Below are 16,326 nucleotides of genomic sequence, written 5' to 3' on the forward strand. Positions count from 1 at the left end.
CAAATCTTCTGATTCTTTATAAATCCAACCACACCTTCATTTTAGGAACAGGGCAGGTCCGATCCTGGGCCAATGGCCACAAGGAGATAAAAGATGTTATTTTTAAAAGCTGTTTGGCTAAACAGATATGCAAAGTTCATGCCTAATGTAAAAAAAAAATAAAATTGAATATCACAACTTGTATTTTCAAATAAAATGTGAAAATGGGAAAAATACAGTACATATTCATATAGGACAGAAATAAATCTGCACGTTACATTACAAGCTGAGATTCCTTTACAGTGCTAGAAGGAAGCTTCAAAGCCTGCATTACAGTTTTAAAAGTTCCTATCATTTCTTGACCTAAAATATATAAATAATGAGCTAATGCTTTCTGATTCTGCTTGCATCAGCCTTCTAGACAACTGTCTTTTGTCAGTTGCTAAATGGTTTTACAGAACGTACGTTACAGAAATTTCAGCACAAGCCCAGGGCAGCCCAGTGTTTCAGGACAATTCCAGGTGGAAGTCAGGACTGATAAGCAAACTGTACTGCAAACTGTGGGAACTGCTGAATAAAGAAATCTCCCTTTTCCAAATGTCCTAATCATCAAGATTCACAACTGATAAAATATCTATATGAACAGAAGAGCTCTTTCACCACTTGCATCATTTAAAGTAATATCCTCTGTCCAGCAATGATCAGTATTAGATGTTTATGAAAGAATACAAGCACCAGTCTTTCCCACAGTAATTTGCAAAGGGGGACATCCTGCATTTTGTTTTGTAAGGAAACATTGCACAATAATTTACACAATTATTCATAACTTGCTTATATGTTTTGCATCTAAAATATCCAGTAGCAAAACTTTGCAGAATAGCATTACATAGCATGAAAAAAAATTCTCTTGAGTCATTGCTTGACCATTCTATCGAGTCCATAATCCTTGCCTTATGAGTCATATCGTTACAATATCAATATTCAAATCAATATTAATAATAATTTAAATCTATCACTTTTCTCTCATTTCACTCACCTGACAACTCTTCCTAGGCAAAGACCTCTAGCATGTTTTTAATGTCTTCCCTGTACAGAAACTATTCCGTACCCTGGATCGTTCCTTTCACCTTACCCGGGGCTACACCCTTCTGAGCCACAGGGTAACCAGAACTGCTCACAATAAGCGCCTGTAAAACCAGTGCAAACTCCAGCAGACACACTACTATATTTTCTGTACCAAATGCCTTTCCTGAAAATTGCTAAATATTCAATTGGCTTTTTTTGACAGCTGTCAAGCACTGAACTAATGTTTCTGAGAACTCCATCTGATGTTTCCAAGAAAGGCTTCTGAGCGATAATAGCCATGGCACTCCCTCCTCGACAACAGATTTCCATCTATTATGAAATTCTGAAAGTGATTTTTATTCTGTCACTTAATCCTTCAGCTTTCTGCACTTCCCCAGTCAGTCTTAGTTTTGTCTGTTCTGCATAATCCTGTCTCAACATAAATTTATGTCATTATTTTGTCCCTTTCACACAGAATAGTCTATGAACAGAATCCCTTTCACTGTAAAAATTCACCATTTATTCAGAGTAGTGAAATACTTGTGAATTTGCCTTTGTTACACTTTAGCCTCCTGGTTCACTGGATGTGCACTTAAAAATCCTCCATTGCTGCTTCTCTCTGTGATGTGAGGAAGACCCTAATCTCCAGGCTCTGCTACCAAAGTGTGTTTAAGGTTACCACTCTCTTCTGGGTTTGGCTGTATTTTCCCACTGACCTCCTTATCTTTACAGTGAACCTATCTCCTCTTTTCTCAGTATAAACTATATTTGCTATATGCACTGCTTGCCCTATTATCAGCAACTATTTCAGCTGCCACTAACCCAATGCTGTGAAACCTTTCTGCAATTCTCTGATTTCTCTAAAATCATTGTGTTATCAGCAAGTGTTCTTTGCCTTTCCATGCAACCTTTTTCCAGGTCTTCCACTGATGCTTCAGTTCAAGCAGTTTATCCCCCTCCATAAAGAATGGATGTTTGTACAAGAACCTTCCTGACTTTACTGCAGAGAACATTTGCCCATGGAATCAGGCTTATTTTCAGGTGGCCTTTCCATACTTTCCAGGACTTTTGTTCTTTCCATCTTACATTATAAGCAATGGGAGTGTTATGCTGTTTTTCTCCCGTCTCTTCCTTCAACACTGAGCACAGAAAGTTCATAAGGAAGGGACAGTATCTCCACCTGGAATGAAGCATGAAATCCATGTAGGACTTCATTCCCAGATCTGAGGGAAGCAGGAGAAACATCCCATGAGAAGTGGGATGGACAGAAAGAAGCGGGAGGGGAGTGAGCCTGGAACAGACCATTACTGAAACAGCCACACTGAGTGGAGACAAAACAGTATGTATGATAACCTCCCCACTTTTTCAGACCACTTTGAACAATAACACACCTCCCAAGAAACTACGGAGGCTGTCCTTGGACATCACAGAGGAGCGTTAGTTAAGGGACTGTTTGCATGGGCTTTCATTTGGGGCCAATGGTCCCAAGGAAATAATTTACTGACATCAGAGGGACAGGCTGTGGACACAACCACAGCCAATTTTAATATAATCCATTTTCTTTAAGAATATTAATCATGAAAGAGTTGTATCATGTTATATTGAAGTGGCTTTTAGGGACAACCAGAACGTGATACTATTAGCCCTAAACCTACACAGAATCATTCTATTTCATTTAGCACATCAGATGGTACATAACATTTTTAGCGTTTCAGCAAGTGTCCTTTAGAACTGTTTCACAAGCACTCTCTTAGGAATTTTACTGCTCCCTCTCTTTGGTATACAATAAAGCATGAGTAAAACCCTAGCTGTAATTATATCCATCATGTTATGGAAATGCAGGCTTTCTATGGTACTTAAACTTCAAGTATAAAAGAACATTTTTTTCCCCTGAATCTATTAAATAAACATGAGGTATATTGTTTTAAGCACACCTGTAGGTTGTAAATTTATATCCTCCTAACCATATTCCTTAAATCAGTATTTCTGAGTCAGTAGTAAGAAATTGTATTGATCTGCCATAAAGTTACTTGTGTAGTATGTGGTTCAGTTTGTTTTATTAGTGTGTTCATCAGTAGCTAAGAGCTAGAAGAACTGGCTGTATTTTTTCCAGAAGAATATTTTTCCAAGTCCCACAATTCACGTGTTCAGAATTTCTGCCTTGAATGACCAAGCCACCCCTTTGGAACTGATTCTGCCCCGACACACTCAGATCCTGCCACCTGAACCTTCCCACCAGTTTAGCAGTAAAACTGATCATCTCCGGCAGCATGCATCTGTGCCAGGAGAATACACACCAGCCACACACACATGGCAGTGCTACCACTTCATTACTACCCTTGTACTGTCGCAGCACTCTCCAAACTATCACGCTGCAAACAAAGTATTTTACTATCTCACCCAGCACACTCTTCATACATTCCCTCTGCTGCCTTCTCCTCATCTTGCCTCATCCAGGGCACACTCTCTCTTCTCTTGATTCTCTCGATTACTCCTCTCTCTCTTCTTCCTCGGCTGCTCCCTCTTCATTGGCTCTCAACCACTTAACTTAACCAGCCACAGCTGCACCTTATCTACATCAACCAACCTGCAGCCCCTGAAGCCAACCACAGCTGTATGTTATCAATGCTAATTAACCCAGCTTCATTCTTCTACAATTCCCCCTTTTTTTTCTTAACATTTCATACTTTATGTTTTGAACAATCATTACAACCTTTATAAAAATAAATTTTTCATACAGTCTTCTATAAATCCTCTACATTGTACCTTCTTGTAAGATCTTACAAGTGATTTTTGCATATTTCACATATTGCTGTTAGGAGTCATTGGTGATGATTCTGCCTCCTATAAGCGTGCTTTGTTGTAACCTATACAAGCTATCTGTTTTACTACTAGTAGCCAAGTTGCACAAAAGCTTGTCAGACAGAACAAGCCCTGCTGCCTGTAGGATAAGACGCAAAACCAGAAAACACAAATATTTGAAAACCATAACTTATGCTGAGATTTTTTGTGGGGTTTCAAGAAATCTAAGTGCTTCAATATCCTAACCTGGATTAAATAAAAGAGAAAAAAACAAACTTAAACTATTTTGGCTTTGCAACTTTTACTACTTGTAGACTGTACCAATCTTAAAATCAATAGCACACATCAACTTGGTCTTGTTGAAAACGTAACTTGTGAAAGATTTCAGATCAATGTTTTCCCAGTGTAGGCCCTATATTATTGTTATTGTTATTATTAAACTGCATCATTTAACTGCGCAAAATATGCCTCAGGAGAAAGAAAAAAAACCCAGCAAAACTCTAAACCTTCAAACCAAACCACTACTCCTCCAGTGTTTCTATTGCACCACTTTGACTCTTTTCCAGATGTGCTCATCAAACTTTGTTCCTCTGGGGCGCAGACGAAGGAAGCAGAAACTTCACAGCGAAGAAGAAAAGCAGCAGTTTTACAGTGCATTGCATCTGCCTGGGACACAGTTAATTTTCTTCATAGCATCGCAGATGGTGCTGCGTTTAGGATTTGTGACTAAAATGGTGTTGATAACGCAGCAGTATTGTTGCTATTGTCAAGCTATAGCTGAGCAGTGGTTGCACAGCACCAAGGTTTTCTTTTTTTAATTTCATTTTCCTCACTCTCCTTCCCCAGCCAGTTGGCTGGGGGTGCACAAGAAGCTGGGAGGGGACACAGCCAGGGCAGCTGGCTTGGCCTGACCAAAGGGACATTCCAGACCATATGATGTTCTCAGCTACAAAAGCTTGTGGAATGGAAGAAAAAGGGGGGAACGTTCATGGCTATGGCATTTGTCTTCCCAAGTTTCGTTTCCTTCCTGGAAATGGTGAAACACCTGCCTGGCAACGGGAAATAGTGAATGAATTCCTTATTTTGCTTTGCTTGTACGCACAGCTTTGCTTCACTTAAACTGTGTTATGTCAACCCATAAGTTGTTTTTGTTTTTTTTTTCCTTCTCTTTTACCCTTTCGGTTCTGCCACCTGTCCCACCGGGGCAGTGAGTACGCTGGTGAGTGGGGGCTGATCTGCCATCCAGGGTCAACCCACCACATACAGGTAAGCAGGTTTCTTGACTCTCTTAGTATAAAGAAGATACACCCAAGTCTGAAATACAGTATGTGGTAGGTGAATAGGATTTGTGTGCTGGTCCCTGAGAGCTGCCTTATCTAACAAGCACTTGGCCAACTGCTTCTGTTGGGTAAAGTCAAAACATACCAGTACACCGTCACTCACAGCGAGGTACGGCAGCTTTCCTCCCTCTGCACACACAGCCAACTCTGTTCTTCAATCAATCCGGCCAGATTTGCTCTGTATGATGAGTGTGCAATGATTTTGGTATAGGTCACAGACAAATCTCTCTCGTGAATGCACTAACAGACATGTAAATCTATTTCAATATTGTAAAAGATGTAGGCTTTACTTGGTGAGAAATCCCAAAATCGCTAAACCCCAGTGACCAGTGCCAGAACACTCCCACAGCTGCTAGTGAGCTTCTAGAAAGGTCCACAGTCAGAAGCAGTTCTGAGAGGTACAGTTCGATTTCTGAAGGTAATAAACAATCCTGAAGGAAGGGTAAATGTTGCTAAATACAAATGTATTCTGTCAAACTCATGTGCTGCTTCAACTTTTTACCTCTCTTCAACTATGTAGAGTAAGAATAAAGATTTCATTTTACATCAGCAGATTTGTTCTTCCCTCCCAGCATTCTCCTTCTGTGCTGAAGACACGTTTTCAAACTGCCATCCCATACTCAAAATATAAAGAGCCATCAGTTATATGATTTCTAAGATATCTTGCAGGGTCAGTAAAAATTCTCACATAGCATGTTGTTTATTGGTTGTGCACAAGCTATACCAGAATAACACGTTACAGCACAAACTTGTCAACTCAGTAACTAACCTCAAGTGTCAAGTGTAATAAGACAAAAAAAAAAAAAAAAAAAAAAGGGGGGAAAATTAAAATTTCCCCACATCTCATCCAATTATTACAATCCAAACCTCCTGCTCATTCCACGAAGAGCAGCAGTAAAGATACCCCCCCACCGAAACCCTACTGTGCTGTCAGACTTGTGCTCAGCGCTGCGGCCAGACGTGACTCAGCAGGACCTCCCGCCTGACACGTGGAAAGCCGAACGCGGAGTGCACTAGGTGGACTACAGATGCACCATATGCAGGGGCAGAGCAATTTGCCATTGAACACAGGACTGTCTTACCAAGCATTTAGCACAACATTCTGCACACGTGCGCTGCTGCAGGCCCCCAGCTTTGCCGCTTGCTAAGACAGCCGTACCCAACCTAGCTGTGCTGAAGCAGCAGCTGCGCTGGAGATGTAGCAGCACACTAACATACGGCAGCAGTAACACAGCAACACAGAAATAAATCCTCCAGGAATCCTGGGCTGCTAACACACCCCGAAGCCCAGAATATCATGCTACAGTTAACAACATTTGCCATACAGAACTACCCAAGCGCTTGCAATGACTGTACCTTCTCCTTGCACAATTAGCATTATCAGAAAAAGTTACAGAAGTCTGTAAGCTCTTCAAAGAAGAAGAAAAAAGGATCAAGTGTATATCTTTATTAAAGAATGCTAATATCCTTGACATGACCCAGATCATCATGAGGACTGTTACATTTCAATTAGCTTTGAGCTAGGCTGATAGGACTTTTCTAATAATTGCATGATTTTCTTGAGGAAAATTTTCAATTTTTTATGAGACAGGAGAGAGCATGAAATTCTAAGTTCTTTTTCACTTGTTAAATGTAAAAATCATTAACAATAAAAGGTACAGGATTAGAGGGAGAGCAGGAGGAAAGATGGCCTAGTAATGGAGGCGATGATTTGGGATTTGAGAAATAGGAATTGAAATCCTAGCTCTGCTATACTTCTCCTGGCACATCAGTCAGGATGTTAAATTTTCTGACTTCTCCTTCTGTAATAAAGAGATAATAACATGCACTAATCTCACAGGAATTTGGGGACTTGATATCTCTTAAATGCCACAATGCTGTGGAAATGAACTTGATCAAAAACATCTTAATGCTGTAATTTGGAGAATATCCAGAGTGCACTCAACTGCCAATGGAAGTATTGGAGGCTAAGTGTTTACAAGCATGTGAAAATTTTCATAATGCCTGAATAAGAAAATGTCTGCAATGCAATGTTTTTGAAGGAAAGATCTAAGTAGTGTCAGAAAACAGGCTGCTACATACAGTATATTCAGATCCTAAGGTTAATTTATATTCAACCCCTATAGCTTTTACTTGGTAGACTCAAAACACCACTTGCAAAGATGGAGGATTTAGAAAGTTCACAGAGGAATCCATCAGAAAGAAATACTGACTGCATTCTTGAAAGAGGCAGGAGAAAAGAATGAACTCTTAGATATTTTTTTACATGTACATTTGTATACGGCCAAGAAAGAATTACAAAGCTGACTTTACTTACAGAGTTATAGTTCAAAATAATCTAGGGTAGTATTTCCAAATTAATTGCTTGTGTGAGGGGTCTGTCTCTTGTTTTCAAAATGTCCTATGCAGTTGCAGTAAGCCTTCTGCTCTTGAATGCGCTTTGAGAGAGTAACTTCTAAATTCTTTAGATGCTCAAATAAATACATATATCATTATGTGCAGCAGTGATTAAGCACAATCTAACCAAGGGCAATGTCTTCCTTTATTTATGTAGGAAGATCATGATTTATGTGAAATGACCAGCATAACCACCTGTAAAATCAGAAGTAGACCACTGATACTCTGATTTGTAGCTTGTACAAACACACACCCCTGCCCTGTTACAATTTAGGTAATCATAAACTATAGCAGTGATTAACTTTGATTCATGTAAAACTGCTCCCACATACCTGCTCTTTTTCTCTAAGATCGCTAGAGATTTTACTGATATAAACTTAAAATTAATGATGTTCCATAAAAGAAAACAACATTTTCTTCCCTTGGGAAAGAAATAAGATAAACATTGGAACATGGAAATCAAAAAACCAAACAAACACCAACCAAACCCAGAAAACTAAACCAAGGCAGCATATTTAGTCTCCTGCGCTGGAAAAAGTTAAAAGATCATATCTAAGGAAACAGGTGCCTAACTAATAGAAAAGTAATATTAGAAATCAACCACCTAAACCTGACTTACCTTGCACCAGCAGTAAAAAAAAATTCACACACAGGTCAGGCTTAGCTACCTTAGTTAAGCTTTTGCTGAAGAAAACACATCCATGAGAATGTTCTCCTGCTTATCACTGGGAGCGTGTAAAAGCCTCACTGCTTCTGGTCCGTAATGAATTCCTACAATAACTGTTGAAGATATCGCAAAACAACAATGAATAATATGACAGTGGAGCAGATACTAACAACTAAACAGTTCCCCATCCTAGCTCAGATGAAGTAATGGAGCAGAACTTACTGCTTCATTTACGTTATCTAACTACCATTCTTCAACCCTTTTTTATTGTAATTCACAGATATCAGTAATTCAGTGCTGCAATTTTAAGAATACTTAACTCTCCAGACTAATACTATAATTCAGACTACATTAATAATACAGAGATGAATAAATAAGAATACAATCATTAATGTCTTTTTTCCTTATACATTTATTACAAAATGGTTATACTGGTTTATTTCTAAAAGAATTATGATATTTTAAAATAACTCTCTTTCACAATTATTTTGTTTATGCCTCTCAGGTAGAAATCTCTAGATCATACTAAACTCCTCAGATAGCTCTGTGGCATACTATGTTGTTTTGGAAAACAGATTTATTGTATTAACAATTTTAAAAGATGTGTTTAATGAGGGGAAATAAGGACCCATAATTCCCAATAACGTTTTTTCAATGCAATAAAAGCCATTTGTCTGTTACATATTTCAACATGCTTACAATTCCAAGGAAAACCCAGCTCTGAAATTAGAGGGAAAAGGGGTTTAAATGCCCTCCTTGCAATGGCTTTATAGGCCTTTTACATACAGCACAGCAATTAGTTTTGTGTCACTGACAGACTGCAGAAGTGAAGATAAGACTGTTTTGAGATAGACAGCGTATCTGCATATATGCATCTACATCCACTGGGGTTTACAATGTGCCTGCTGCCCAGCCCTCTGAACTGGGAACCAGTCAATGATCTTTTATGTCACTCGTGCAGATCATGGTCATTACATAGAAGATCGATCCCATTCGTTGTCTCTCAGTTCTAACCAGCGTATGACAGCCAGAGCACGGAGCTCATGGCACGTGCTCTTGCCTAGTGCTGCACTCCGCAGCATTCCCACCTTCATGAATTCAAGTTCGTGACAACAGAACAGGAAAAATGCTCCAGTCAAGGGAATGAGTGAGGACTCTGCTCCTCTAGGGTTTACACCCATTTCTGCTACAAACTGCTTGCCAGTCACTCTTTGTGCTCGATTTCCACTTGTATATTTGGAACAATTCTCTCTCCTTTGCCTGTCATGTTTATTTTTAGTTGTTGTTTTCTGGACCTGTGTTTTATTGCTTTGTTTACGGGTTTGCTCAATGCACTGCAGCTTTGGTCGAGTACTGTAGACATTATTACACAATTAATAGACAGTCAAATGCCAAAGAAATCCATAGGCTACAAAACTGAATTTTAACATCCAGGATTTCTCTCTAAACTGTTTAAACTATACTTACCTCAACATATTGATCTATCAAAATGAAAAAGGAAAATACCATAAAGCAATCATAGCTAGAAATTATACTTAAATTGAACTGAAGCCCACTGAACACAAAATTTACTGTGACTATTACATGAGGTTCTCGACACTTGTGAGAGATATTTGTTTCATTACGCACAATTCCATCATCTTAACACGTCTGTGTTGGAGTGGTATTGCTCTTTTAAAATGCTTCTTCTAAATAAGGGACTGGGACAAACCATTTTATAATCAGTAATGTTCTACATGTGTACACCATGTCACGGGTGAATAGGGCATAACGCCCAGCCATATGGTGTACTTAAGAGCCAACTCATCTACATAGGCTGTTACCAGGCAACATGCTGGACTTCAGTCTGAGCTTGGTTAAAAGATGACCTCTTAGCCCTAGAAATTGATTGATATTCATTGTGCTGGTTAGGTTATGATCACAAGGGAAAATAATAAAACCAATTATGCACATTGAGATTTGGCAGCACTAAACCTTCCCCAAATTCCTAACGAGTATTTTCTTCTTACTTGTCATATATCCCAAATCTCGGCTTTAGCTTGTTGAAGGAAGATGAATATCTTTTCCTTTAACTACACTTACAGAAACTAAAGCACTATATGCACAGTCAAATCAATGTTAGCTTCCTAAAAACATGCCAGTAATTATGCCAGGGACCGCTGTCTCCCATGGGTTAGAAACCCCAACCTCATTCTTGCAATTTTTTCCAGAATTTTTCTAACAGAAGCTGTTCAATTGCATCAAATTCTGCTAAGAGCTATAAGGTTATTCTGTGACAGAAAATACTGTTCATGACAGAGGAGAAGCAAAAAGCAACAAGCATGCTGAGCACTATAGAATTCATTTGAATCTGTCCTCAAGATGAACAGGATTTTTTTTTTTTTGTCCAGTAAGTCAAACAGTCTTTTGGAAATAATGAAATCCTTTTTTCAAAGACATTAAGAGGATGATTGTGTTCAGTGTAGGAGAATAAATGTAAAATTCTTCTTATTTCCAACAAGGACTGTATGTCTCATTTTTTTCTACAACACCAACCTTTGTGTGTTGGGGCAGAACTGGACTACTAATATTAACACATTTGAAGAAAAGAATTAATCTAGTATCTTATTATGTCAATACACATGTGCGACTACTTTCTATACATAAAACAAAGAAAAGTACAGGTATAAATGTATATAAAATGTAAACATCTTCAGTTGGCCCAATATAGAACAAGCCATACTTATTACCCAATCCAAAGTGTTAGAGCATCACAGTTTCCTTTAAGCAGAGGATTACTGAAAACCTGAGAAGTACCAAATACACACCTACCAAGAATCATACACGCAGCTTTTTCTGATACTTCTGTATTCATCAGAGTAACTACAGAAAGTGATATCCTGATTAAAAAGTGCCTAATCAATATGGTCTCTAAGAATGTGTTAAAACTAAAAACTTTACAAGAAAAAATAAATTTCAGGAATGAAAGAGCAGCAAATAGTTTGGATGTGAAAGTCTCTTCTCAAGGAAGGAAACAAGTGAAAAATGAATCAGCACAAATACTTTTTCACATCCTTCAAATTTTGGAGCTTAATTCACAGTATTACTCTATTCTGACATTATGGGTACATTTAAAAAGGCAAGCATGATGAATTTATCCATAGCCGTCCTAAGGGAAAAAAGTGTCTGTGACTAATTTATATATAAAGTAATTTCTTCTTGACAGAATCATCCTAAGGTAAAATAAATATGACAGTGACATAACCCTAACATGTAAAAGGGTCAGAAACGGGGAAGATTATTTTCTAATCATGTCACTAGCAAGTTGTTGTTCACTGAAGACTAATTGTACTTACGGTCTACTAGCCCTGTGAGCCAGCATGCTGTTGTGGATGGCTACAAACTTTTTAGGAAAGCCAGGACAGTGAGGAGGTGATGGCACTGCTCTTTATGCGAGGGAGCAACTGGAATGTATCGACCTCTCCTCTGGGGTGGATGCAGAACAGATCGAGAGTTTACAGGTGAGGATTAAGGGGCAGGCCAACATGGGGGCCACCACTGTGGGTGTTTGCTACAGGCCAACTGACCAGGAAGAGGGAGTCCATTAGCCCATCTACAGACAGCTGGATGCAGCCTCAGGACCACAGGCCCTGGTTCTCATGGGGGACGTCAACAACCCTGACACCTGCTGGAAAGGCAACACAGCTGGGCACAGCCAGGCCAGGAGCTCCTGCAGAGCCCTGATAACTTTTTGATGCAGGTGGTGGAGGAGCCAGTGAGGTGAGGTGTGATGCTGGACCTTCTACTCACAAACACAGAAAGACTGGCTGGGGATATGAAGACTGGGGCAGCTTTGGCTGCAGTGACCATGAGATGTCAGGATCCTTTGGGGAGGAGGCAGGTCACTAAGTAGGACTGCAATCCTGGCCTTCAGGAGAGCTAACTTTGGCCTCTTCAAGGACCTGCTTGGAGGAATCCCATGGTTTAGGGCTCTGGAAGGTAGGGGGGTCCAAGAGAGCTGGCTGATATTCAAGCAATACTTCCTCCAAGCTCAAGAGAGGTGCATCCTCATGAGTAAGAAATCAAGCAAAGGGGGCAGGAGACCTGTATGGATGACAAAGGAGCTTCTCACAAACGGGAGGAATAAGTTTACGGGATGTGGAAAAAGGGACAGGCCACTTCGGAGGAATATAGGAGTGTTGTCAGAGCATGCAGGGAGGCAACAAAGGTGGCTAAGGTCTGTTTGGAATTAAATCTGGAGAGGGAGGTCAAGGACAACAAGAAGAGCTTCTTCAAGTACATCAGTAAGAAAAGGATGAATAGGGGAATGTGGGCCCGCTGCTGGCGGAATGGCAGAGCTCAGAGGGCTGTGATCAGCGGCGCAGTGGCGCAGGTTTGGCTGGAGGCTGTAGCTCGCAGTGTTCCCCAAGGGTCAGTGCTGGGTCCAGTCCTACTCCAATTTATTCATCACTGACCTGGGTGAAGGGACTGAGCGCACCCTCAGCAAGGTTGCTGATGACACAAAACTGGGAGGAGTGGCTGATACACCGGGAGGTTGCACTGCCACTCACTGAGACCTACACAGGCTGGAGAGTTGTGGGGAGAAGAACCTCATGAAGTTCAATGAAGACAAGTATGAGATGCTGCAACTAGGGAGGAACAACCCCACAAACCAGTACAGACTGGGGATTGACCTGATGGAAGAAAGACCTGGGAGTTCTTGTGGACAGTGAGCTGCCCATGAGCCAGCAGCGTGTCCTGGTGGCCAAGAAGGCCAGTGGTGTCCTGGGGTGCATGAGGAGGAGCGTGGCCAGCAGGTGGAGGGAAGTCATCCTCCCCCTCTGCTCTGCCCTGGTGAGGTCACATCTGGAGTGCTGTGCCCAGTGGTGAGCTCCCCAGGTCATGACACACAGGGAGCTACTGGAGAGGGGCCAGCGGAGGGCTACAAAGATGGTGCGGGAACTGGAGCATCTCCCTTGTGAGGAAAGGCTAAGGGAGCTGGGCCTCTTCACCTGGAGAAGGGAAGGCTGAGGGGACCTTCCCAATGCCCACAAACACCTCAAGGGCGAGTGCCAAGGGGATGGGGCCAGGCTCTTCAGCGGTGCCCCGCGGCGGGACAAGGGGCAACGGGCACAAACCCCAACACGGGCAGTTCCATCTCAATATGAAGAAAAACTTCTTTCCTTTGAGGGTGACAGAGCCCTGGCACAGGCTGCCCAGAGAGGCTGTGGAGTCTCCTCTGGAGACATTCAAACCTGCCTGGACACGACTCTGCAACCTGCTCTAGGTGACCCCGCTTCAGCGGGGGGTTGGACTAGATCTCCAGAGGTCCCTTCCAACCCTGAGCAGTCTGTTATCCTGTGATCAGCATGGCCAGCTGTGAAGTCCAAATTATTTCTTCATTCGTTGTGACAGCACAACAGAGATTTCAGACAAATTCCAAGGAAAGTACAATAAACAAACAACAACAAAAATCAGCGCACTTACTGAAAGAAGGCTCCGATCATGAAAACAATAGGCACCACTTGCATGGGGCTTCTGTGTAGTTTCCTAAGAAAAGAAAAACACATTCTTACTGTAAATGAGAGACTCAAAGGAGACTGTATTTGTGCCCTGCACCCATGGACAGCTGAAGGTAGGCTTTAAGACTCAAAGTGTTGTAATAAAATATAAAATTGATAATGCATTATTTGGGCTTTCACAAGAAGGTTTGCATACATAATTGGGTCATAATTACATTTTTATTGTAGTACAAAGCTGAGCAGCAAAATCTGCTTATTGATTCACAAATACCAACAAAGATTTATTGTTTATTAATCAATTGTTCAATAGACAGTAAAAATTTCCAGGCGGTTTGCAACTTATTTGAATCCTAAATCCTAGGTTTGCATTATGAACTTAAGTAAAATAGACATGCAATTACTATGCCATAGTTTAAAATTTTCCCCAGTATAGATTTCTGTTTCGATAGAAACACACAACCATGATTTACTTTTTGTGTATTTTTCGATTGAAAACTTCAAGCAATTTTTCAGAAGAAAAATGATCATAAAATGCATAAACAAAAGTGGTCATCCAAAATATATTACACATGCACACAGCTGGCAATTAGAATAGGGTAACATTCTATTCCAGTCCACTTTTTCTTACTGGTGAGCAGCTTTGTGAAATGTAATATTTTACTGAGTTATTAATTGAATTTTCGAAGTTAAAGTAAGTTCAGCCATGTTTTTCATAACAGATTCTCCCAATACGCATTTTTCATTTCCATGTGCACGTAGTAGTATATACTCTCTGATACCAAATACTCTTCAAAGAAAACACATAGCTAGGTATATGTATTACCAAAGCATTCTCTAGATAAATTTAATATACTTTTTGTCCACTTAGATAAAATTCCAAACAGTAAATATACTGAATATTTGTTCACAAAGGATGTTATTCCTCATATGTGACTTCATTTTAAACAAAACAAATAAACAAAAAATTACTGATTCATAAATCGTAGTGGCTGTCTCTAATGCAGTTGACGGTAAATAACAAGAACTACCAGTATCGGAAAGGTACAGGTTCTACAAGCATGTCAGGTAATACTGCAACTATGGTAATACTGCAACTACCTCACATTTAAAAAAAAACAACCAAATACAAAACCAAAAAAAAAAAACCAAACCCACCACCAAAAAAACCCACCTATCTCTCACATAAAAAAAGCCCTGACAGGTTCAGAATCTGAAAAAGTAATAATCAGCAACAGAAAACACTTGCATTTTGGTCATCTTAGAGCAGGGACCATCACTAGGAAAGCATCTATCAAAGTATGATCCAATTTCACAACTGAAGCTCCTAGCAGTAACTGCAACTGTCTTACTGCCAAAACTCCGCACGTTCATCATTTTCTGAGCTGAAGACACAAATTGCTTCCTACTTATGAACTATAATGGACCATATACATGCAAAAATACTACAGAAAATGCAGTTCGCATAGGAAGGCTACATATGCACATAAACTAGAAGTTAGAACTACTGCATCTTCTCCTTTCTGGGTAGTGTTTCTTTGTGTGAGATCAAAGATATCTCTGAGCACAACAGAAAGGTGAATTAATGGTATCAAGAGTTCCTTAAAAATCTCTAAGGAGAAGTATTTTTTAAGTAATTAGCGTACATTTTCAAATATTATGTCCGATTTAGGACCATCTTGTCATGCCACAGTGAAACTTACTTATGGTCAACAAAACTGAATTGAATAATTGAAATAATAATTGAAATAATTGAATAATTGAAAACTGAGTCTCTCAGGTTTTCTCCATCAGGGGTACTTGTGTTTCACAATTTGAAATCCTTGTGATTTTTGAAATACAAACTCTCAATTTTAGACTTCCTAGTGATTAAAATTCTATCCCATTATGGTTACAATATGTTAATTTTCCTTTTCTGAAAGACTTGTATCTGACCACCCAATCCTGGCAGACTTTCTGTTTGGCATCATGTTACTAATCATTAATTTCAGAAACATTATACTCCCAACCGTTACTGCTAGTGTTCCTTAGTTATCCGGCAGTTTCAAACTCTAGTGACTGAAGAAACTCAGAATACACACAGAAATAAGATGTACAGAATTTTAAGAATATATGCAACTCCAGGAAGAAGCAAGAGTATACTGTCATACATCATTTACAAAGTGCTGTCGCATTAAATGAGAGCAAAAACATGAGAAACTGTAAAAATAGTTACCTCTAAAACAATTAACTTGGCTATAATATTTAACCAGTGAGCAATTACTCATTTTGCCTAATTTTACAGTACTGTTTCATCCCTCTACTAATTTCCTCCACATCGAAATATTAAAGTTTCATGCTCTACTGACTGCAGAAATTTGTTCAAATGTTTAGCGATCTGAATATGACAAGCAAAGAAAGATTTTCCTCAAAGCAAACGGTCCAACAGCACCTGCTAAAATGACAGCGGGACTCCACGCGCAGTCCTGCACCCATCCCACCACCGATGGTACTTTCTTACCATATAGCTGGCCAAAAGGAAGAGCGGTATGGTATGTTCACAAACTTTACAAAAGTTTGTAAAGGTTTCTCCCCAGTG

At 39.9% G+C, this 16,326-nt stretch overlaps 1 protein-coding gene across 17 annotated transcripts in view; it reads right to left on the minus strand.

Moving 5' to 3' along the window:
- Positions 1-16,326, minus strand: part of RBFOX1 (RNA binding fox-1 homolog 1) — a 918,501-nt gene that overhangs the window by 750,065 nt on the left and 152,110 nt on the right. For 12 of the 17 annotated variants that reach the window (XM_056338126.1, XM_056338151.1, XM_056338139.1 and 9 more), the window contains exon 2: positions 13,717-13,779. In XM_056338126.1, coding sequence (XP_056194101.1) covers positions 13,717-13,779 — 63 coding nt within the window. Of the gene's footprint in view, positions 1-13,716; positions 13,780-16,326 lie in introns of those variants that run through there. The other 5 variants (XM_056338148.1, XM_056338132.1, XM_056338153.1 and 2 more) reach the window with 4 other exon arrangements.

The sequence above is a fragment of the Falco biarmicus genome, chromosome 4 (assembly GCF_023638135.1).
Source record: "Falco biarmicus isolate bFalBia1 chromosome 4, bFalBia1.pri, whole genome shotgun sequence".
In the NCBI taxonomy this organism is placed as follows: Eukaryota; Metazoa; Chordata; class Aves; order Falconiformes; family Falconidae; genus Falco; species Falco biarmicus.